Below are 25850 nucleotides of genomic sequence, written 5' to 3'. Positions count from 1 at the left end.
GGGCCGGTGGAATTACATGGTTAGGCTATATTAAGCACTGTCTAACAGAAATTTGGTGTGTGAACCTTTGGGAGCATCCTAAGTCTTGCTGCAGTGTCTCCAAGCTCGCACTCAAAGGAATGTACTGGAACGCTGTGAATGGAGCATTCCACAGATCTGGGAGTGTGGGTACCCTGACCAGCCTCTTTGGAATTTAAGGATGCTTATGGCTTGGAAGCCTACATGGACCTTATTGAGCCCCCCTCCCTAGATCTCTGTTCATTAAATTTCAGATCAGGGCGTTGCTGCTTCGCACCTTTACTGAAAAGTGGCATTCACCATTTTTCCGAAGCAGATATGAACTGCCCATTTTGACCTAAGACTAAGTCTCGGCGATGAACTCTGCTCAGCTCGCAGAGTTTGCGGAGTGGAGTTTTTTCCTAGCTTGTGTTCATCAACGTCAAGTTGGCGAGCGCCGAGCAAGGAAAACCTACCTCTCGGCGAGATTTTTCCTCGGTTGCGAACATCAACGTCAAGTTGGTGAGCACGAACGTGGAAATCAACCTCCCGGTGAGATTTCTCAACACAGGCAGTCAGATTTCTCATTGTGAGTGGTCGCGTATGCTCACGACCGCTCGCATTGAGAAACCAACCTAACCAATGGCAAAAGCCAAACGTGGCTGACGTTCACGAGACTTTCGCCTCTCACGAGTGGGACGCTTATGTGTTCTGGAGAATATATTTTTTTTCATTAGCTCAGCACAGAATGTCAGAATTGATCCAGAGTGAGTTCAAATTATTTACAATGTAGGCTGCTTGACTGAAATATCATGTTTAAATGGATGGATAAAAGACCACCAGTATCATACTACTGAAAGGTATATTTGTTGCAGTGTATAAACACTCCTGGAAAGTACTGAAGATTTGGAATGGTTTACTCTTAGGAATTCAATGGCTATTATTGAATGGATTTTTAATCTGTGAGGACCTTGAGCGATTGCGCTTTCTTTGAGAATCAACTGCATTCTTTGCAACATTGTATAATACTTTTCTCTTTTCTTCAGCAAACAAAAATGAAGTAAAGAAAGTTAGAGATCGGCTATTTATTTACACCTGTGTAGCTTGTCTAAGTTTTTTATTCTTCTGGAAGTTTTCCTTTAAATTTCATTTTGCAGAGTTTTTGTGTACATTTTATGTATTCCATGTGTGAACTCCATGCTCATTGAAACCAGCCAACCACAACACAACTCACAGAATGTGATTCACACAACTTGTATATTTCTGTTATATTATGTCAGGTGGGAAACCAGATACAGAAGTTGTCCTATATAGGTTTACAATTTGCAGAGCTTTCTAAGCGCCTGCATTGCAGCATTGCAAAGGGGGAGAACTAAAGTTAGCTTTTGTGAAGCATATGTTCTGGAAAATCAACTTTTAGTTGTTATATAGGGCTACATGACATAAATTGTCACACAATTCGTGATTTTCATTTGGACGCTCCAAAGTGAAATTCCTTGCAGACTATGCAAAGTTTCTAATTTTCCAAAGGTCTTTGTCATTTTAGCAAAAAAAGAACTTCCCAACTTTGCACACCTCTAGAACCCCTGAGAACTTTGTCTGATCTCCTTTCCATGTTCTGCTTCTGCCCAGCACTCCCGTAATTTCTCCTGTGTCCACTTCCATCACTCTCTACCGCATCCTTTGGCAAACAATTTTGTTGGCATTTAGTGATTGGTACCAGCTTCTAGTGCCGTATAAAGCTGTATACATAATTTCATTCATAAAAATATTAACTACACAAGATCTTAAGTAAGCAGACTGAAAATCATGTGTTTTACGAAACAGAAGACTTCAATCTTAAAATGCGAATGTGTTAGGGGGACTCTGAAAAGAAACATTTAGAGAAAGGTGCACCTAGAAATGGTTTATTTTAAGTTAATAGGCGTCAAAATCAAACCCCAGATATTTAGCATTCATATAACACGGAACCCATTTTCTTCCATCTACAAATTGCACAATATATTGTTTCACACTAGAAATACCAGGGAAGACTAAAGTAAGGCTGGGTGTGGATGTTGCGTGTGTGTGTGTGTGTGTGTGTGTGTAAATTGAAAACACACGAAGGGCTTTATTATATTGTGTTTCCTTGCAAATTATGCCTAAGGGTGGGCATGATGTGTGGATTTGAATATTTCTTTCTCCTAAAATTTAGTGAAGAACATGCACAGTTATACAAATATCTCGAAATGTGGTTTGTTGTTTTCTGACATGATTTTCTTTTACACACTGGCATGCCCTGCATAAAAAGTAAGATGATAGAACAAAAAATGTCTCTCTGCAAGGCATTTTGTGCACAAACCAGCCTCTATAAAAGCAAAAAATGACATGGCATGTGAAATGATGTGACTTTTGCATTGATATTTGCTAATTTCATGACCATAATTAATATTATTTAGGGCCCTACTGGCAAACTGGGTGGTCAGTTAAGGAAGCAAGATCAGCAGGTCACCATATTCGAAGGAAGAAAATATAAAATATAAAACACAGAATGAAAAAATATGGGGGAGGGGGGGTTATATGGTTCGCCTATGGCACCATTGGCTGGCAGCTGGATAGGGTTACACGAAAGTAACCTGTTGCCCAAATATCACGTGTTTGGGAGGGTGCTATACCTTTTCATCCCAACTTTGCTCAGCATTGACTGTGATTTTAAAGGAGCGCAGCTCTTACAGTGAAAAACCACATGAGTCCATGGCATTGCACATTGTTTTGTTAAGGGTGAGGGCAGCTGTCATCTTCCATCATAGCCTTTGTCTGCGTTTCCTTCAACCCAATGGCTGTCTGAGGAGTTGGACTAATGAGAAACACAGGGCAAGAGCCGCTCGACTCCCCCCTTTCCACCTTTCTCGCTGAGATCTCGCATTCCGGCTGAGTATGGCCACATCAAACGCGGTGGCTGCTTCGGGAACAGATCAGGCTAGCAGGCCCCAGGCAACCAGCGATTATCAGGTAACCCGACACGGCCGCGCGCCTTTTAATCAGACTGTACATCTAGCCTTTCCAGGCTGAAACTGACCCTGCAACTTCATCCCCGTACAGTCAGTCGGTGAACGAGGCTTGAAAGCTGTCTTCTCCATCATTCATGGGCAACAGAATCCCTCTCCCACGCTCTGCGTCTTAGAGAGAACCCAGGAGTTTGTTATCATTTGGAGCAAGGCCCCGAGAGCAGGGAAATTTCATAACTTTATCACGATGACTGCACATATTAGGTAATGATATGTATGCTATAATTTAAGAAGAAAATGTAGTCCATGCCCTCAGGGCAGACATCAATACGTTTAAAAAAAATATATGCATGCTCATACCACATGGCACTGAATTTAGTGAAAGAATTATTGGTATTTTCAGCAAATTTATGGGTTTATATGGTGGTCATGCACAGGCATCTCTCAACTAAAATTTGGCAAGTCTGCCCCAGAATTTAGATTCCTACCCATCATTACCTGTTGCTCAGAAGGAAGTTACTTAGCATAATTAAGTGGACGCCAACATCCCAAGCGTAGTATATCTCCTCAGAGTTCACATTCAGTGACCTTCAGTAAAACGATAGCACCCCTGCAGAATGTGAAGAGGGCCCCCCGAGTCCCACATATACCACAGACATTCACTGACCTTGGGGAAGAATGGAATCACCTGAAAGATTGGAGGGCCCCTGAAGGGTTGTAGGCCCCCTGCAGGGAAGAAGCTGCAATGGCCTACCGAAGAGGCCGCAAGTGGCCCCAGTTCACATTGTATCGACCAATAATGCTCACCCTAATTTTCCCTTGAACCCAGGGCCGGACTGGCCGTTGCGGGCACCGGGCAATCTCCCGGTGCGCCGCAAGGGTGGGGGCCAGTTTTTGGCCCCTGGGGGTCGATTTTGTAACAGGACCATTTATGCATCATAGCTGCAAAATCGGCCCTGCAACAGCCGAAAACCGGCCCCACAAAGAGCTCAGACCCATAAGGGCATGTTTCCCACTACATCGGGACTGTTGTGTGACTATTCCTGGGGAGTCCTATTTGTGCTGTGCATAGTGCTTAATTTGAGCAGGTGGGGCCCGTTGCATTTATTCTCAACTGGGGACTGGGAATTATTTGAAATCATCAAGTTTTGACCCATAACAAAAGAGAGAAACGCAGCAAAGTGGGAAAGAAGAAGGAAGAAAATACAGAAAAACTAAAACAGGAGAAAGCAGGGATGAAACAAACCTAACAGAGTGATATACATTGGCAGGGCAAGTACGTTAGTGGAAGAAAGAGGGGTGAGTTGAAATCAAGGCAATGCAGCCTTGGTAAGTGATAGCCTAGACAGTCAGCCGTGAAGCTGAGGATCTTCTGAAAAATACCTGGTGCCCAGCAATTATTTTTATACAAATTAAGCACTGAATTGCAGAATTCTAAATAGGAGTTGTTCAGGTGAGGAAATGAGGATTCTTTCCAAATGCACACTTTTTCCTTCATCCACCAAGAATACATTTTTTCCCACGGAGAAAATGTTTGCTCCCCACACCACTAGCTAATCTCGTTGTGATCAGAACCTCTTTCCATCCAGAAATGGCATTGCTCAATTTTGAGCTTAAGTAAATCCACTTCCAGTGTAGAAAGGGACTGGACTGATGTTTGGGAATGCCCACAAACGTGCATGTTCAGGTGCATTAAGACCTTTCAGGATTACCCTAGTAAATTCCTGCAATATATAAAGAAGGTATTTTCAACTGTGAACCTATGTTTCTGGCCCAAACTACCTTTGTTAATAGAATCTACATGTTCTTTTCTATTGCATGCACTGCAGAAAACAGAGGTTGCTTCATGTACTTGGTTTACAATTTGAAATATGTGTTGCTGCAGATTTTTTTCCCTGTGAAATACAAAAATTACTTATTGCAAATCTCTAGAGCCGAGCAAAACAACTTCTTTTATAGGTAGCTTGTTCTTGCATGACGGGAGAACACACTAACTGTAAGATGACACCACAGTTCATATGTGCCAAGGTGAACATGCATGCGCTGTAGACACTTTCGTCAATATGAGACTGGAGGGTTGAGTGGAAAGGAGAGTAGTGTGTGCCATGAGCTTTCTCGCAGAAGCAAAAACAAGCATTGGCAATGCTGATAGGTAAAGCTTATGAATGCATGGTCAAGCCAGACCTAAATATCTATGTGGATTGACTGCCTTCCTCTCAGCTGTGCTGCTGCCTGACAGAAATGCAATAAATTATCTCGTTTTCTAAGACACTTTAACACCTTGACCGCGGCGCCGAAGCCGCGCCCTGTGCTGGACATTCCAGAACAGTGCGCGGTCGTGACGGAACCGTTCCGTCATCAGCGCAGCTCAGCCGTGACTGATGACGGAACGGTTCCGTCACCAGCATGGAAGGGGTTAATAGCATTGGAATGGCATGCGTGTACCCCCAAAAGTTCAAGCTCAGGCAGCTGGATAAGTAAACAAAATGATCACAGCTGTGGGAAGGGCAAGTCCGTTTTCTTGTGGAGTCTTACAGCTTCTGCCCAATCAAAATAGGTACTCCTGGCTCCCAAAATGTGGGCAGAGGCAAAGCCCTTTTCCTGGAGACACTCACAAACTTGTCTATCGACAGCTGTGCAGTGAAGCCAGACAATAAAGGATGTATCTTCGCTGGAAGGATAAAGGAAGCATGGGCAGTCATCGGGCTCTTTCTGCATCATACTCATAAGCGGCCTCTGGGTCTTCTGGAGAGCTTGGCCTTCAGTTGCACCCTCAAAGCAGCAGAGCATTTTATGGATGCTGGGAAGGCAGATTTACTATTCTAACTGCAGGTCCATATTATTTGGGGAAGTGTAACGTTCCCGAAAATAGTCCTAGAGGCTTATTATTTACTATTCTAATTCCCGTCTTGGAATAGCTAGGGAAAGTTGTCCAAATATTTAGAAAATGTGATGAAAAGTTGTAATTTTAAAATTTCTGGGGATTTCTGCCCTGAGAGCATTACACACAAGTAAAAAAAATAAAAAAACTAGGTTTGCCCTGCAGCTCCAAATGCATGAAGTCCCATTTTGGCATCTCTCACTTGCTCCTGAAGACTCCGGTGGGTAGGAGGGTGAGACAAGAGGACAATAAGACAGTTGAGAGGAGGGGGTGTGTGCTGTTAGGATGCTCACAACTGAGCTGTTAAAATCAGGACAGTGTAGGCCAATAATGCACTACCATGGTATTTTACACACAGGCCACTTAGGTTCCCGGTATGCCAGTGATGCTCTCCATCAGGGGCCTTGATGCTTCTTGAAAGTAATAGAGGTGGAAAAATGCAGGATTATGAATGCTTGCTCTCGCTGCAATGTATTAACATGCCTGGCAGGGGTTACAGTCTGTGTTTTTCAGAAAGAAGCAATGTGAACTCATGGCGGTATATGTAAGTTAATAGAAAACTTAAATATTCGAAGGTCTGAGCCTATAATATAAGTGACGCAATAGCGGGTACTGGTAGCTGTACAAAATGTCATTATTCTTATTTTAGCTCTGAAAGTGGCTTGCCATGGATGTTCTTCACCAGCATTACCTAAGAGAATCAACAGAAGCGCAGGAGCAACTGAAAGCATTAGCCCAACCTCGAGGGTATAGGAAGAACAAAGAATTCCCTGGCAACTAGGGAGCAAATGTCTTCACATGAAAAATGAGTCAGTCCCCATTAGAAGTGCATCAAAGTCTACAGCAAGGTAGAGCGGTGCCACAAATACCTTTCTGTTGTCATCAAAATATAAATGCCATAATGTAGACAAACAGCTGGTAATATGGACTTTTAGGGGAGTGCCATCAATCCAAGGTGTATAGCACGGAAATGTGATGTGAAACATGGATTGGCGACTCAAGGACTTTATGAAATGAATGTGGTTTAACTTCAACAAATGTGTTTGGTGCTGAGGTACATGGGGCACAGGCAACCTGAAACTGCTAATCACAACTGTATTCGTATTGAATAGTAGGTGTTTTGCGTAAGATGTATTGAATGCCACAGTTAAAACACAGAAAAGGTGAGGATCCTACCACAACTGCTACCCATTTCCATCACTGTTTCAAAAGATACCATGGTTGTACAGAGGAATCATTTGAGTAATAGGCTCAAACCATGATAAATGAATAGACTGCTGAGAAGCTACCACAGAGGAACACTCCACTGTGGGTTCTCAGTGGTGTATTCACTAGAGGTGGACACATTTTTAAGGAAGTCTTCTATTTTGAGGAAGTTTAAACTTTGTGAAGTTCTCCGCATTTACCAGTGCTTGCTCACTTTGCCACTGGATTCAAGCAAGCCGGGCTGAAGACGGCTGTAATGCCAGAACCCGGTCCTCGGAAGCTTGTTTCCGGTCCAGGGAAGGCATGGCTTGGCAGTTCGGGCTGGACTGTTCCCATGAGGCACAGGGTCAGACTGATTTACATATAGCCATGTCTGAACTGGGGTGGCAGAGTGGGCTAAAGAACGGTGATGGATCAAACCCAGATCTTTTGACTGGGTGTAAGTGTTTGATTGGTTCAGATGCTCCGTCCAGCACTACCCCCTTTTTTACCGCTTTGGCCGCCAAAAGTGTGGCAGGGTATGCTCAGACGTGAGTCCCTTGCTCTCTTTGCCACTGGATTCAAGCAAGCCGGGCTGAAGACGGCTGTAATGCCAGAAACTAGTCCTCGGAAGCTTGTTTCCGGTCCAGGGAGGGCATGGCTTGGCAGTTCGGGCTGGATTGTTCCCATGAGGCACAGGGTCAGACTGATTTGCATATAGCCGTGTCTGAACTGGGGTGGCAGAGTGGGCTAAAGAACGGTGATGGATCAAACCCAGATCTTTTGACTGGGTGTGAGTGTTTGATTGGTTCAGATGCTCCGTCCATCACCACCCCCTTTTTTACCGCTTTGGCCGCCATAAGTGTGGCAGGGTATGCTCAGACGTGAGTCCCTTGCTCACTTTGGCACTGGATTCAAGCAAGCCGTGCTGAAGACAGCTGTAATGCCAGAAACCGGTCCTCGGAAGCTTGTTTCCGGTCCAGGGAAGGCATGGCTTGGCAGTTCGGGCTGGACTGTTCCCATGAGGCACAGGGTCAGACTGATTTACATATAGCCATGTCTGAACTGGGGTGGCAGAGTGGGCTAAAGAACGGTGATGGATCAAACCCAGATCTTTTGACTGGGTGTGAGTGTTTGATTGGTTCAGATGCTCCGTCAAGCACTACCCCCTTTTTTACCGCTTTGGCCGCCAAAAGTGTGGCAGGGTATGCTCAGACGTGAGTCCCTTGCTCACTTTGCCACTGGATTCAAGCAAGCCGGGCTGGAGACGGCTGTAATGCCAGAAACCAGTCCTCGGATGCTTGTTTCCAGTCCAGGGAAGGCATGGCTTGGCAGTTCGGGCTGGACTGTTCCCATGAGGCACAGGGTCAGACTGATTTGCATATAGCCATGTCTGAACTGGGGTGGCAGAGTGGGCTAAAGAACGGTGATGGATCAAACCCAGATCTTTTGACTGGGTGTGAGTGTTTGATTGGTTCAGATGCTCCGTCCATCACCACCCCCTTTTTTACCGCTTTGGCCGCCATAAGTGTGGCAGGGTATGCTCAGACGTGAGTCCCTTGCTCACTTTGGCACTGGATTCAAGCAAGCGGGGCTGAAGACAGCTGTAATGCCAGAAACCGGTCCTCGGAAGCTTGTTTCCGTTCCAGGGAAGGCATGGCTTGGCAGTTCGGGCTGGACTGTTCCCATGAGGCACAGGGTCAGACTGATTTACATATAGCCATGTCTGAACTGGGGTGGCAGAGTGGGCTAAAGAACGGTGATGGATCAAACCCAGATCTTTTGACTGGGTGTGAGTGTTTGATTGGTTCAGATGCTCCGTCCAGCACTACCCCCTTTTTTACCGCTTTGGCCGCCAAAAGTGTGGCAGGGTATGCTCAGACGTGAGTCCCTTGCTCACTTTGCCACTGGATTCAAGCAAGCCGGGCTGAAGACGGCTGTAATGGCAGAAACCGGTCCTCGGAAGCTTGTTTCCGGTCCAGGGAAGGCATGGCTTGGCAGTTCGGGCTGGACTATTCCCATGAGGCACAGGGTCAGACTGATTTACATATAGCCATGTCTGAACTGGGGTGGCAGAGTGGGCTAAAGAACGGTGATGGATCAAACCCAGATCTTTTGACTGGGTGTGAGTGTTTGATTGGTTCAGATGCTCCGTCCATCACCACCCCCATTTTTACCGCTTTGGCCGCCATAAGTGTGGCAGGGTATGCTCAGACGTGAGTCCTTTGCTCACTTTGCCACTGGATTCAAGCATGCCGGGCTGAAGACGGCTGTAATGCCAGAAACCGGTCCTCGGAAGCTTGTTTCCGGTCCAGGGAAGGCATGGCTTGGCAGTTCGGGCTGGACTGTTCCCATGAGGCACAGGGTCAGACTGATTTGCATATAGCCATGTCTGACCTGGGGTGGCAGAGTGGGCTAAAGAACGGTGATGGATCAAACCCAGATCTTTTGACTGGGTGTGAGTGTTTGATTGGTTCAGATGCTCCGTCCATCACCACCCCCTTTTTTACCGCTTTGGCCGCCATAAGTGTGGCAGGGTATGCTCAGACTTGAGTCCCTTGCTCACTTTGCCACTGGATTCAAGCAAGCCGGGCTGAAGACGGCTGTAATGCCAGAAACCGGTCCTCGGAAGCTTGTTTCCGGTCCAGGGAATGCATGGCTTGGCAGTTCAGGCTGGACTGTTCCCATGAGGCACAGGGTCAGACTGATTTGCATATAGCCATGTCTGAACTGGGGTGGCAGAGTGGGCTAAAGAACGGTGATGGATCAAACCCAGATCTTTTGACTGGGTGTGAGTATTTGATTGGTTCAGATGCTCCGTCCATCACCACCCCCGTTTTTTACCGATTTGGCCGCCATAAGTGTGGCAGGGTATGCTCAGACGTGAGTCCCTTGCTCACTTTGCCACTGGATTCAAGCAAGACGGGCTGAAGACGGCTGTAATGACAGAAACCGGTCCTCGGAAGCTTGTTTCCGGTCCAGGGAAGGCATGGCTTGGCAGTTCGGGCTGGACTGTTCCCATGAGGCACAGGGTCAGACTGATTTGCATATAGCCATGTCTGAACTGGGGTGGCAGAGTGGGCTAAAGAACGGTGATGGATCAAACCCAGATCTTTTGACTGGGTGTGAGTGTTTGATTGGTTCAGATGCTCCGTCCATCACCACCCCCTTTTTTAAGGCTTCTTCTCCATTCAGAAATCCTTGCAGCCAAATGTCTCACTCAAAATGGGCAGAACCCAAGGCTGCAGGGACGTCAGTTTCCTGCTGTCATCTGAGATGCTTGAGTAGGTTGAAACCGGTCAGGTGTGGCTAGAGGGAACCTAGCCTGGCATGTCGGGCTGAACTGTTCCAATTGGATTAGGACTAAAGCTGATTTGCATAAAACAGAACTCAATCTAGAACGGCACAGCGGGTGAAAAATGATGGTCTGGAATGCGGCCGGGCAACTGCCAGTGGTTGAGATTGATTCAAGTATTCCTTCCATCACCTTGATATTTTTGTGGTCATCTGAGAGGCAGTATGGAATTGTTCCTATTTTGGCAACATACCCTCCGTAGCCTGCTGCCCTGTAAATCCTTCTCTAGGATTTTAGACAGAGCACAGTGATGCAGACAATAAAGGTAGGAAGCTGCCACTCCTGGAGATGCGTGGAAGTGGAAAAGTTCCTATTGAATCGCAGGGCTCCTTATTAGCCTCCAGTTTTGTTTTTTAAACTATCAGTTTAAGGGCTTGAGAACATGGCATAATTTAAAACATAATTTCATAAAATTGCAAAGTCCTCAACTTCATTACAATGCCAGGAGTCCTGGGAAAGCAGGGGACACTTACCCATCCTCTCAAACCTGTCTTTATCTTCCCAATCAGTTAAGAAGTCAATTGAAAGTAGCTGCAAGAAGGCCAACAGAGTCGTAAAACAGAGATAAGGCATGTGGGGGAATCTGGCAGGCTTGACGACCCTCTCACTATTTATGTATGTTTATAGCATAAACAAGACGAACTTGATGAATAAAGCACTTTGCAAGAGATCTAGTTACAAGAGCACAATCAGACATAAACAGTAGGACAGAAAATATAGAACTAATTGCATCAAAATACAATGATATACATATGCACATTTACAGAAATTTGCATAGAACAGCATGAACGGTGGTACCAGCTATCAAAGCCATCTTATTTGTGCAGGAAGTAAGGCGAATAGATGTAGGAATAACAAGGATTTAGCTCCCTTATGAGTGGAACATGGTGCAAGACTAAAGCAGTGGCATTGGAATTACAGATCTTTAAACTCTCTTTTAAAGGATTCAAATGAAAGGTTTTTTCTCGAAGAATGGAGTTCCATAACTTTTGTGCACTCTACAGAAAGATTCCTAGAGAGCTTTTTTTCTATTTCTCTTCTCTGTGAATTGAAGCTCCTGCCCTCTTCAGGACTCCAAGTATTCAAACTCTATTTTCTCACCCTTTTTGATGATGGAAAAAAACAAAGGTGGTTGGTAACAGCCCCTCCCCCGAATAGCTAGTCACTTTTAGTATACTATATTAATAAAGCACCCAGGGGCAGCTTTAGCACTGGTGGTGCCTGGCGCAATAATCTTCTTTTGGTGCCCCCTACTATGACCTGCTTCTCCACAGATTTTATCAATACTACTCTCCAAAAGTATCCCTCATTTCTCCATCGGCACTCTCTCACATACATTTCATTTGTTTTATAGCGCTACCCATAGCAGTATAGGGTGTCAAAGCACTTTACATCACATACACATTATACAGAGGCAATGAATCATACATGTACAGATCAGTCTATAGGAAATGTTCCATGACAATAAGGATTAAAAGGTCTAGTTATCAAATGTCATCCGTACTAGTAGGCAGTAGATTTTAAGATTGTTAGAAGCTGGAGCAGCACAAACTCAGGTTTTAAAGTGTACCACAGTAGTTGAGGTTGTATTTCTGCCCAGACAAACCCTTTTAAGCAGAATTAGGATAATGAAAGATTAGGAAAAATATAAAATTCCAACCTATACCATGCAGATTGCATGCTGCTCTTTGATGACAGTTCACAGGTCACTGTGCTTTATTAGGGGTGTAGCTAATGAACTGCAAGTAACAAAAGGATCTCTGTGACAAAAGCAGTAACCCACTGAGCTAGCCACATTATTACGGTGCTGTGCATCTACTAATTAGATTAAATAAATTGGATATTTTGATTTAGTTTTTGTCCCCTAAACCTCTAACCTCTCTTCAACGAGGAGTAACTCTTAGCTTTAGCAATTGTTCAAGAATTTTTCAAGGATGTAAATTAAAACACTTATTCAGACTGGGGGTGTAAAAAAATAGAAATTTTCCCGAAATTCGGTTAAAGGTTTTTTACATTTGGCTACGTAGGTGAAGAGGGGGGCATATGAAAAACAAATTCTCAAAGTTGGAAACAGCTAACTTCACAAATGTTGTATACCCCTCGTTTAGATATGAACTAAGGGCCCGATGTAGGTGGCCCAAACACCGGTCGGTAAGGGTGAAATTCGGTAAATTTCACCATTACCGACCGGTATGTAGGCATTCCTGATGTAGGGAAGGATTTGGTATTAAGGATTCGGTAAATACCGATTCCTTAATACCGATTCCTAATTGGCCTTGCATTTAAGGAATCGGTAATACCGATTCCTTAAATGCATGTAGGAAGCACTTTTAAGAGTGCTTTTTGGCCTTACGAAATCGTTAATTACAACCAACTTCAAGTTGGTGGTAATGACCGAATTCCTTTAAAAAACGACATTTTTGCTTTTTTTAAAGTGCCATGTGGCACATATCCATGCCCTTAGGGCATGCATGTGTGCCACATGTGCACACATGCACATTTCAGGGGTGCAACAGGGTGTCCTTTGGACACCCTGGCACCCTTGAAATACCTCCCGGTATTACCGATTCGGTAATACCGAATCGGTAATACCTACTGTCTTCACATTCATTCCTATGGGCCTCCAAGCCCATAGGAATGAATGGGTAGGTATTTCTTATTACCGAATCGGTATTACCGAATCGGTAATAAGGAATATTTGCGATTCAGTATTTTTTACAGAATATTTACCTGCATCACAAATACCGAATTCTTAATACCGAATCGGTAAAATTCAGTATTAAGAATTTGGTATTTGGCAATTACCTACATATGGCCCTAAATGTTTACTTTTCTTTATGTTCACCCTTGTTTTCTATTAGCAGTTTGAAGTGTTTTAGTTTCTCTCTATGTCTTTATAAGGTTGTTTTTCAATGGATAGCTGAACCTAGGCCCTCATTTAAAATTTGCTCCAAGAAGTTATTTGCTTCCCTTGCCTGGGGCCTGCCACCAGGCCGTTAATTCCAATGCAGTAGCAGAAGCGAATCTAGGTACAAAGGCCCACCAACCACAAAATGTGGAGGCAGTCTCTGTCACATGAAGCCAAAATGGCCTGGCATGGTGAAAACATTGTGCTATTGCAGAAGTGGGGCGTCCAGCACATAGTTGCAAGTAATCCCAAATTCACTCTCCGCAGGGCTCAGGAAATCCACAGGAATTCACGAATCACCGTACCTGTGCCGTAGACTAGGGTGAATCCCTTGGGATTTCTCCAGCTGACACATGGCTCATACCTCAGCCCATCTCAGAACAGTTCTAACACTATGCACTACCTCCCCAAGGATAATTGTCCGCAAGTTAAAAATAAAGATGAATCCTTAATATTCCTTGACAGAGGCCACATGTACATATGGTATAACAGAGGACTCACCTGTTGTACAGCACATGGATTCTGTCTCGAGAAGGGTGTTTGGACCATGTTGTCTTTGAAAACTGCTGAAGCAACCTTTAAGAAGTGTGTTGTGTTTTAAAATGGAAGCAGTTCTGCCTATACCTTCAACTCCTGAAACATGGGATTAGCATGCAACATTTTCTCAGGTCAGGCAGATGGCCCTCAAAGGTACCATGTACTCTTTGCTTTACTGAAGCTAACATTAAAGAGGTAGATAGACTGGTTACTACTTATCTTCTCCATGGATTTTCAGACTACTGTGTGACATTTCTGCTAAAAATTAAATATATAGCTGTTACATAAAATGATTATATGCATGATAGCATTAGCTGATTAGGTTCAGCCCTTGTATAGTTATGTTTTTATGCAATGGGAGTCCAAATTAAATGAAGGATATTAGATATTGCCTACCATTTATTCGGTGTGAGCAAAACAATTTATCTTATTGGCTTGCTCAGGGTGGGTTAAACTTATATTTCTTTCTAGGAGAGGAAACTTAAATAAAGAATTCACATGGTCAAAATATGCCCTGTGCTTTCTCCCAGTAAGGACAATTGACGCTAACAACCTACACGGGCCAATGGGAAAAGGGCTGTTTACAGAACTCACTGGATGCTGTCCTTCCAGCCTACTCCATTCACACTGAATTTCCCAACCATAATAGGTTTCTACATTCACTCCTGCAAGTCTTGCTGTAGTTGGCAGGGAAGCGTGAACATCTTTTCTATTCTATAAAGGGGATGGAATAAGCTATTAAGAGGAGGACTTGAAACCTTACACGGAATCGGTTCTTAGAAACCTTTCCCCCATCGTGTTGGATTTTCCCTGTACAAAGCTTCAGGGAGATTTTCAGCCAAAAGACTCTTTCCGTATGTGAATATTTTGCAGTAAAAGGAGAGTGTGTGATGTTTGGGAAATTTGGGGACAGTAGAAAAATAACTTTCACCAGTGTTAAACATTTGCCAGTTCCAATATTCCTTGAAAGCCACTGTTTCCAGAACCTCCTCGAAACTAGGAAGTGGATTCATTAAATGCAATCTCTTACGCTTGTATCAGAATATCTCATGAACGTTGTTTCCCAGGGATACAGGAGCCTGCAGACTGAGGGCCGTCCTGTGATCAGCGTAAGCCTGTAAGAATCCTTAAGAATCCTCCATGCCTGTTGGACTGTCCTTGAGGATCTGCCTGGCCCCTGGGGCGTCTTCCCCAGCTGGCTTTTGCCTACTGGGGAGAGCCTTAGCACTGTTTAACAAGTATTCAGTGACTGATCTGAAGATCTGCAAAAAGCAAAAGTGACTTTTGCATCTTTTCTGTATGTTGAGCCACTGACAGAATGGTTGATGTTGCCTCACTGGCAAATGGAACAACATCCAGCCCATCTCAAAGCACCTCTGTGTCTGCAAGCCTCCTGTTCAAGATGCAGATTCAGTCCCAGCACTTGACTTGACATGATTTGAAGCACAGCACTCAAGATTGACAAGCTTAGGCTGAGGGCACCACAGCTCTGGAACGCCCTGCCATTGGCTTTACGCTGCACCTCTAATCTGCTGTCCTTTGGGAAGGGCCTTAAAACCTGGCTTTTCACCCTCTAGTATGTTCCCTCCTGCGTCTGTGGATGTTTTTATTTTTCTGTGTTATGTTTTTCTTCTTATGAGCTGCCAATAAAAGCGCCGGGACACTCCAATGGAGTAGCCGTGCGCTATAGAAAACAAAATTAACATAACATAACATAAGCCATCTTCAATGCTCAGGGTACCCGGACACTCGATTTGGACTCAAACTGCCTTTTTCCTGACTTCTAGGCAGCTCAGTGGCTATTGGCACAGATCAGACTCATCCTTATTGGCTATGGGGTAGATTCACCTCTTTTTCACGCAGCACAGTGCAGCAGCCGCAAATGCTGCACTGCACTGCCTGAAAAGGAGAAAGGATGCGGTTGCCAAATTTACTGAAATATGGCACTCTCCTCCATTTTCCCTAGAGCCGGCGCGGAAACAGCTGCCGTACGCCAACGAGACACCTTTGCGCCATGGTGCGAGGGTGTCTCCGTTAGTCTAGCATAGGTTTTGTACTGGAACACTATCCTTCCAGCACAAAAATACTATGCATTGGCTCACTTAAACCATTTTCCCTCTTTGTGTGTGTGCTGTACAGTGCAGCACATGTACTAAGTCGGAAAAGGAAGGAGAAATGAAAGCATTTCTCCTTCCTTGCTCCTTCTACAAAAGGGTGCAGTTTTCTGACGCTAAACCCTGTCTACTTTATTTAGTAACTTGGGTTTAGCATCAGAAACCTTGGGTAGTTGAATGGGAACGCCCATGCTCCACATATGGTATGCCCCCTTGGTTCTAAGTAATGCAAAGCAGCACTAAGCGCTGCTTTGCGTTACTTTCATGCTATTTCCAGTGCAAAACAAGTTTAAAATCGGGGAAAGAAAAGATTTTGCACTGACAAACTGATGCAACATCTTAGTAAATCTCCCCCTCAATTTCTGAAAAAAAAATGAGTTGGCTCAAAGTCTTCCATGATGATTCGACTCAACAGTGTGCAGCAACTTCCAGCATATTCACCTTGGAAGATTTGTTCTTCACTACCCAGCTGTAGGATGGATCACCAGGATAACAAATGATTCGAGTGCAGGTTGTGCAATGGCTTGAGATGGCTTCTTAGCCAGTTAGCATTTTGTCTATTTAAAAAACACTTGACCAGCCACACCTTTGGTTTTTATTCAGCCAGATCTCAATAGTTAAAATACTCTTGATTCAACTATCGTAATTTGGTCATTTTACTGCTACAATTTTAATAACAATCTAGTTTTGTCCAAAAAGTGTTTTGGACCTTTATATTCTGTATATATTTCGATTGCACTATTATGTAAATAGTGGAAAACAAAACAGACACATTCACTTGCAGTGCAGCATTGCTGCACAAGCCACCTTGCCTAAAGTCAGCCAGCAATACCTCAGAGGAAAACTGGTTTACTGTACTAAACCGTGGGACTAGCCCAACAGGCTTGCTACTCACTATTTCAAATGACACTTTTTAGAGCTATATAACAAGTATAGATACAACTGCAGAGTTTTACATCCCTGACCGCTCACTGTTCCCTCCAAAAACGTAATAAACTTAGCCTGATAGATGTATCACAGAAACTCTTTACCAGGCTGATTCTGTATCGCATTTTAGATTGGGTTGAGGAGTCAGAAATTTTAAGTGACTATCAAGCAGGTTTTAGAAGGAATGTATCCACCACCGACCAGATTTTGAGGTTAAACATGCTTTTCTGGAAAACGGTCAAAGTGCAGGGCGGTTCGCTTTACACTATTTTCGTTGACCTCCGTGCGGCCTTTGATTTGGTCCCACGGGGGAAACTTTGGAGTGTATTGAGGGATTTAGGTATTCCATCTCCCCTTCTAGATATTTTAATACGTCTCCACTCACAGAATTTCGCTAGGGTCAGGTGTGGAAATCAAGGCAATTTGTCATCTAGCTTCTCCGTTGGCAGGGGGGTAAGGCAGGGTTGCGTTTTGGCGCCAACCCTGTTTTGCCTCTATGTCAACGGAGTGATCACCCACCTGAATAAGGTCCCAAATAGAGACGCTCCAAGGCTTGCAGGTACAGGGATCTCCGCGATTATGTTCGCGGATGATACCCTGTTGTTGGCTAAGACCCCAATGGGTATTCAGCGAGTCTTGGAAGCTTTTGTCTCATTTTGCTATGACCGGGGATTAGAAATAAATACTTCCAAAACGAAATTCATGATTTTTAATCCACCGAAAACATCCCGCCCTAATCCTGCTATAAGTGGTGTTCGTTTGGAGAGAGTGCAAACTTTCGAATATTTGGGACTAACTCTTAACGAGAATATGGCTTGGGCACAACATCAGACCAAAACCCAATTAAAACTCTCGCAAAAAGCAGGGGGGATCCTCAAACTCCTAAAACAAACTATTTCAAAACCTATTTCTCCCCCACTTGAAATTTACAAAATGCAGGCACGGGGAGCGGTGACCTATGGTGGGGAACTGTGGGGACACAGTTGCCATCAAGCAATCATCACTACGGAAAATAGGTTTCTTAGGCAGTTGGTATCCCTGCCTCCGAGTACGCCCCTACTCCCCCTTAGAATGGACTTGGGACTTAGATCAATCAAGGAAGAACTGGGACTCAAGCCCCTTACTTTTTGGAGGCGTCTTTGGGTTACCCCTGAACTCGCCAGTTACAGGCGTGAGCTTGTAGAACTGTTAAAAACTCCCAACGTCTGGACTCTTTCCTGGCTGAAATACATCAGGCAGGAATTTGATAGGTTAGGTTGCTCCCCATTATGGTCCAATCCTGAAGAAGCGTGTAGAGGCATATCTCGAAGGGAGTTAGTTAGTCTGTATTACGATCAAAAACTGTTGGCCTGTCTATCAAATGCCCAAACTGGAACAATAACAAGATCATTCCTGGTTCTAAAAGATCACTATAAACTGGAGACTGCCTTTGACTACATCAACCCCAATGGTCATAGGAAGCTATACCTCCAGTGGAGATATGACTCCCTACCAATAAGAGCTTTGACCTCTCGTTGGCACCTTAACGCTCCCAGGAACTGCCCTGCATGTGGGGCTCAATTAGAGACAGAGTTACACACAATCTTTTTCTGACTTTCCTACAAGGCTTCTAGGAAGAAGTGGATCATCCCTATCTGCAAAAACATGGGTATAGGGAGTGTTTTCGGTCGTACCGAATATTAAAAACAGACTTATCACCAATAATTGTTTTTGCGGTCACGAAATTCCTGGCTGCCATGTGGAATATCAGAAGGAAGTATCTGCTAAACTGTGATGAAATCTAACTGTGCAACTGCCGAGGTGATCTATGGGGGAAGGTGTCCCGAGGTGTCTTCGGGTGATTGGCCTTTGATCTTAAACTATTGGTTTTACTGAACGATTTGTATGGCTTCTGTACCTTTGTATTTTTTAACAATTGTAATGTTTTATGATGAATTTTATTGTGTACACTTTTATGACATTTTTCTTGTCGAAATAAAGACGAAATGAATGAATGAATAAACTTATGAAATCGCTAATGATGCAAATGTTTGCTTCAGCAGGACTATTTTGCCTGCGTATGAAAAGGAATGATAATTTACCATTTTCTTTGGGCATGATTGCCAAGTCACGCGCCCTTCACATTTATTTCTTCCATATTTAAGAACAATATTTAAATGAATTTCACATAGTGTCGTGCTTTCTTCTGTCACTTAAATGAGGCTAACACACATGAAAACCACATGTGCAAATATTTAAATTAGACTTTTCCAATTATTTTGCATTGATATAATGTTGAGAAATGGTTTGGCAGACTCATAAAAACAATTTCCATTAACCAGCACACGGAACTGTTGCTAGTTTTCACAAGTCTGCTGGGAAACAAATGGAAAACTGCTCCTGCTATGCCCTAGTAACACCAACATTTGGGCAACATCTGAGTCTTGATGTGGTTATTACACTGAATATGAAATGAAATTTCTCTAATTAGGGGTTTTTTGTTGCCAGCGAAATGGACGAGGCTGGAGCTCCAGAAACCTAACCTGGCACTAGTTTCAAAACAATTCACTCTAGCTTGATGTTTTTCACACAACATTTACAAGCAGAAGTACACTTCCTAATTGTGAACACAGTTTATAGATATCCCCTGGATATACTCAATACTCCCATACTTTTGGTAGAATGAGGCCATATACAACCTTCCTGAAGTGGTAGAAAAGAAGAGCAAAATGAAACTAAGGGAATAAACAATACTGAAAGAGCAGCAATTTCATTGGGTACCATGAAGGTATTTTGGGGTATGAGCAAGTCAATACACTGGGGGTCATGGCCATCAATGCTCTTCAAATACCATATTCTATAATCCAACAAAAATTAGTTTCCCATTTCAGTATGATTTAGATCCTATTGATCAAATATGAACAAACCTAATGGGCCCTCCCAATATTGACACTGCTCACCACTAATATACATTTTTAAACATGCCTAAGTTTAGAGACTGGAAATCATTCAATTTCCCAATTAGGACACACTATAAATTAATGCCAGAGAAACTCACACGAGTGTCCAATTGTCAGTCACTTTTTTCATGTTTGAAAAGTCAGGGCCTTATTTGTAGTTTGTCAGACGGGTTACTCCAACCCAAATGTGACGGATATCCCGCCCACCTTATTACAAGTGCATTATTACCTATGGCACTTGTAGCACAGCAGACAGGATATCCTTCATATGTGTGACAGAGTAGCCCTTCAGTCAAACTCTACATAAGGACCTGAGCCATAAACTAGCCCAATAACATCCAGAGAATAAAGCTCTGTTAGATGATTTCCAATCATTCGATCATCTGGTCAGGGGTACAGTGATAATTCTTGCTTGAGTAAGGGAGAAATTATTGCAGGAAGTTAAACATAACTGGTTTTCTCTCTCAGTGTACACATGTACACCATCTAGTGCACACTCTTTTGGTTTGCAGTTTAATGGTCCATCCAGACATTCCTTTATCTTATTTTTTTTAACCTGGTAAAATTCCACTCAAGATGCTAACCAGTTTCTATCATTTTTCTTATTTGCCATCTTTGTGAAATGTGAGGCGCGTTTCCAATTATTTCCAATCCCAGACAAGAGTACTTGAATGTAGAAGTGGGCAAGCCAATAAAACCATAGGGAGTGCCAAGCTAGAGCTGAGTCGTGGGTCAGGCTTGACTCTAGGAGCTAAGGCACGAGCCAAGCCAGCAAAAGATTCAGCATGTAAATGATAAAGCAAATGTCCATTAAAGACATGATGCACTCTTTTTTTCTTGGACACCTTTGTTTCACTTTACAACATTAGATCATATCATTGCATTGGTTGATAAAAGTAATAGTTCTTAAACATAATATTTTTCCCACATCCATTGCCCGGTAACACAGCCAGGAGTGAACCAAGAGAAGTCACTTTGTCATTTCTATATTTATGAATAATATTGCTGTTGTTTGAGGAACAGGATTATTATCTATTAAACTAGATGTTAATGGGTTTATTATATAGCACACATAATGAAATTGAATTTCTACAAGATGGTCTCAGATTTGATATCTAATTAAAATGAGGCATGGTGAAGTAAAATGAGTTGCATAAGATCACACAAATTAGTCAAGTAGAAAAGCTGGTATGTTAATAGAAGTTTCCTGGTTACCCATTGTGCCATTTAAACACTTGGCTCTGTCTCTGTCCCTTGATCCCTAAAGGACAAAATGTGTACATAAAATGTTAAAAGGAGACTACTTTTATGTTACTATCACTGCCTTCCCTTTCCTTAATTAACAGTAAAAGGGATCATATCACCACCTCTATGTCAGAAATTACACTGACTAGCAAAAATAAATAGTATTGTGAATGCTCGCAGGTTTTCAATGAGATACATAAGAATTTTAGATGTCACACGTCTTATGTTTTCTTTTTGTGTTTAAAACTGTTAGATGAAGTGAAAACGTCACTGACTGCACAACTGTGATGCTTGGCTCGGCACCATTTTGTCTCGGTCATCCCCCATCAGACAAGAGCCAAGACAGGCGCGGTAATTCGACCCGAGCCAATCGCGAGCCCTGTTTCACTTGCTCACCTCTACTTGGCTGCAATGCTTGCCCAACCGTTGTCACAATCTGCAGCACCAGCCACTTATCAACGGAAATATAACACGAGCTTCAGAAGTAGCATGCACCTGAGAATGATTGGGAAGAACGAAGACCTACCCTCTTACTGTTCTCGTCCTCGTGTGCATTTCGGAAGTCGTGCTCTAAGGAGCATTCGATGTCGCTGAAGAGGCCCACCTCCTCGCAGTTCTTCAGGAACCGAGTTGGTGTTGGAGTTTGATCTAAGGAGAGAGGACATGTCTCACTGATGGTTCTGCTTCAAATCGCCTGATACTAATCAAGCCCAGGCAACATAGAACTAAACTCGCAGAATGATATCAATACAAATTTGTCTGGCTACTGCTCCTCTCATGCAGAGCAAAACAGTGCTCGCAATTGGAGTCAACTTTCGAATGTCATCAACATTGTGCAACAGATTTTAACAATTAAGGCCTTTATTATATCTAACACAGGTTTACTGCATCTGTAGCTTTGCACCTTTCTTTGACAATATCTCAGTACTTTCTGAATGCACAACTACATCACTACTCAAAATGTTACCTCTGCAGAATCAGGGATTACCATGGAAATCAGTATTTCCACACTGATTTCTGCATCTAATTCCAGCATTCAAGGCTGTTTTCCTCAGCCCTGTTATCAAGCAATCAATGTATTTGTATAGCAACGCTAATCACCCGGTCTCCAGGTTGCAAGGCTCAGTTTAAATGCCTGGTCTTGAGTCTCCTCCTGATATCTGCCAGTGAGGGCGATGTCTGAAGGGGAAGGCCATTTCAAGACTTGGTGGCAAGTTAGGAGAAGGATCGGTCTCTGCTGCGGTTTCAGAAGATGTGCGGTGATTGCACAAGGGTGGCTGAGTAAAGGTGTCTGGATCATTGGCGGAAGTTCAGGCGGTGGTCGATGTATGTTGATCCTAGGTTGTGGAGGGCTTTGTAGGCGTGTGTCAATATTTTGAATTGGAATCTTTTCTGAACGGGGAGTCAGTGGAGGTTCCTGAGGTGTAGGGTGATGTGGGTCCATTTGGCTAGTATCGTCTGTAGTCTCTTCATGAGAACGGTGGTGGTTCCTGCGTACAGTGCATTGCCGTAATCCAGCCAGCTGGTCACTAGGGCTTGAGGGACGGTTTTCCTTGTTCTGATGGGGAGCCATTTGAAGATTCTTCGGAGCATGTGGAGAGTGTGGAAGCAGGTGAAGGAGACTGCGTTGATCTGTCACTTTGTGTGAGCTTGCTATCCAGGATGTTATGTTATGTTAAACATTATTTATTAAGCGCAAGTACACCAGGTTGGTTTCTTGGCGCTGTTGTACAGTAGTTAGGCTGAGATGAAGGTGAACCAGCTTGAGTAGACTGAGAAGTTAACAGTATGCCTGTTTGAATAGCCAGGTTTTTAGTAGTTTGCGGAACCGCATGAGATCTGTGCATGCTCTGGTTTCCAGAGGTAGGGTGTTCCACATTTTGGGGCCTAGGATGGCGAATCTTGACCCTCCAGCACGTTTTAGCCTGAAGGGAGGTACGACCAAAAGGTGCAGATGGGCAGATCGCAAGTTGCGGGCAGGAGTGTATCTGTTTATCAAATTATTGATGAATGTAGGATTTTTATTGTTCAAGGATTTGAAAATGATACATCCCACTTTGAAGGCGCATCTCTGGGTTATAGGGAGCCAGTGAAGCTTCTTCAGCAACGGGGTGGTATGTTCGCGCCTATTTGCTTGGAAGACCACCTGGCCGCCTGATTTTGAATCATTTGGAGGCGGTTGATGAGGTAGGACGGGATGCCAAAGTATAGGGAATTGGCGTAATCGATGTGGGATATTACCATCGCAAGGACTGCCTGGATCTTTGCTTCCTGGCTAAGGAATCTGCTAATTTTCCTTATTTTTCTTAGCTGGAAGCAGCAAGTGGAGACCACGGCTCCAATTTGTTTATTCATGGTGAGATCACTGTTTATTGTTATCCCAGGGTTTTGGCAGAGGCAGAAGGGGTGGGGAGTTGTCCCAGATCTATGGGCCAGAAGAGGGGGTTCCAGGGGTTCCAGGGGTTCGTTAGGCCACCAGTGAGGATGACCTCCGTTTTATCCGGATTCAATTTAAGATGATTGCTGTTCATCCAGTCCCGGATGAACAGCATAGTTGTCTGGAATTCCTGAACAGTATTGGGGGAGTTGTTAATTGGGAAAATTAACTGAAGATCGTCCACGTAATTGAAGGTTTGAATTTTCATTTCCTTAAGTGCATGGATGAGTGGGAGAAGGTAAAGGTTGAATAAGTGGGGGGAGAGGGAAGAGCCTTGGGGGACACCACATGTGTTTTTAATGTTGTGAAGTTTCCCAAACGGACCGCTTGATAGCGGTTGTTTAGGAAGGAGCTTATCCATTTAAGAGCTAATCCTTGGATTCCTGCGTCCATGACCCGGTCGACCAAGATGTTGTGGTCGACCGTGTCAAACGCCGCGGAGAGATCAAGAAGCACGAGTGCTTGGGGGGATCCTCCATCCGCTTTTGCTCGTAGGTTGTCCATGACTGATAGTACAACAGATTCTGCCTGATGAGTGTCCAGGTAGTCTGATTGTTCCAGGAAGGCCGACAGGTTTTTGGCTACGTGGGCTTCAAGTAGTTTGGCCATGTAGGGAAGCAGAGATATGGGCCGGTAATTGGCCAAGGTCCCGGGGTCTGCTCCTGGCTTTTTCAGGAGAGGGATGACAGATGCCTCTTTAAAGGTGTTGGGAACATAGCCTTGGGATAGTGAGGTGTTTAGTAAGGTCATGGGAGGGTCAGGGCAGGCCGTAAAAGCTTCCTTTAGGATACAATGGGGGCAGCAATCTTTTGTGGAGCCAGATTTAACCTTAGTCATGAGGTCCATAAATGTTTCTTGGTCTATTTTTGGGAAGTTTTCAAGTCTTTGGGTGTTTTTAGGTTTGGATTGGTACTTGGGTTTTGCACATGAGGGGATACTTGCTTTGATATTTTTAATTTTATCAACAAAGAAGTTGTTTAGAGAGTCGCTGAGGGCCTGTGAGGGTATGATTTTTTGGATTACTCTGTCAGGGTTAGAGAGTTTGTTGATCATAGAGAATATATCTTTTGATCGGTTTGTCGAGGTGCGGATTTTTTGTGAGAAATAATCAGTTTTTGCCGTTGTGATTGTTTTTTTGTAGGTTCTGAGGGCGGTTAGGTAGATGTTTTTATCCTCTACTGAGTAGTTATTTCTCCATTTCCTTTCTGCCTGTCGTAGCGCCAGTTTTAGCTTTTTTAAATCAGTGGAGAACCACTTATGTGCATCATGGCGGCGGGTCCGTTGTTTTTTCTTAAGCGGGCGTGTTCATTGCTGGCTTTGGATAGCGAGTCCAATAGGTTTTCCTCGCATTTCTCAATGAAGGCGTGGGTGACAGGGATAGTGTTAGTCAATGTTTCGAGAAATTGGCCTCTGTTAATGGTGTTCCAGCTCCTATAGTAACCAGGGTCTGATTGAGGGATTTTAAGTTTAGCTAGGTTGGTTATTGAAAATTTGATGAGATGATGATCTTACCAAATGCAGGGGGTCACATCTAGATCAGTTATGTTCAAATTAGAAGACCATATCTGATCTAAAATATGTCCCTTGATGTGGGTCGCAGAGGTGATATGCTGGCTAAGATTTAGCCCCATCAGTAAATTGGTTAACTCCTCCACGTGAGGGCTGTCTACTGGGTCGTTGGCCCAGTAGTTGAGATCCCCTATGAGTAGAGTTTTAGCATGATTGGTTATAAGGTGAGTCATCTGTTCACTCAGGGAATGTGGGAATTGTGGCATGTTTTGTGGTGGAAGTCGGCAGACACAGTGAGAATAATTGGCAGGTACGTTTTTAAAAGAGGAAGCCTAATCATTCCCTTTTTAAAACCAGGATGAATAGAAGCTGAGCCTAGTCGCTCTAAGTGTCTGTATCCAAAGTAAAGTGCAAAGTGCAAGTACAAGTGAGTTAAAAGATAAGCGGCATCGATTTCAGGTTGTTTCACGCAGCAGCCTTACCAAAATAGATCAAGGGCTGACTTGAATGCGTTGAGGATGGTGGTGAGATGGCAGCTGATGTCCTTCCCTCTGAGGTTAAAGAGCTGGTTGGGGCAGGGGCCTGAGGGTGCTGCGGAGTGGATGGAGCTCATGATGCCTGAGGTGTTATGTGTGGTGATCTGTTCCCATACGGTGAGTGGCTGTTCAGGGAGGCTCCTGTTAGGGCGAGGAGGATGTGGAGGTCGTGGGCTGGTGCTTGAAGTTCTTGCAGATGGTAGCTATCATATTGTGAAAATGTTCTGCTAGAGCATTGCAGAGTTCCTGTGAGGCTGGGATCATGTTTTTGGTGGCCGTGGGACAGAAGAACT

The 25850-nt window shown here is 43.9% G+C and overlaps 1 protein-coding gene across 1 annotated transcript in view; it reads right to left on the bottom strand.

Moving 5' to 3' along the window:
- Positions 1 to 25850, bottom strand: part of LOC144784595 (cyclic AMP-responsive element-binding protein 5-like) — a 499027-nt gene that overhangs the window by 137727 nt on the left and 335450 nt on the right. The window contains exon 4 of the mRNA XM_078663499.1: positions 21602 to 21723. Within this exon, the coding sequence (XP_078519625.1) occupies positions 21602 to 21723 (122 nt within the window). The remainder of the gene's footprint in view (positions 1 to 21601; positions 21724 to 25850) is intronic.

This window comes from Lissotriton helveticus, chromosome 10, assembly GCF_964261635.1.
Source record: "Lissotriton helveticus chromosome 10, aLisHel1.1, whole genome shotgun sequence".
NCBI lineage: Eukaryota > Metazoa > Chordata > Amphibia > Caudata > Salamandridae > Lissotriton > Lissotriton helveticus.
This window is presented reverse-complemented; position numbering and strand designations above follow the sequence as displayed.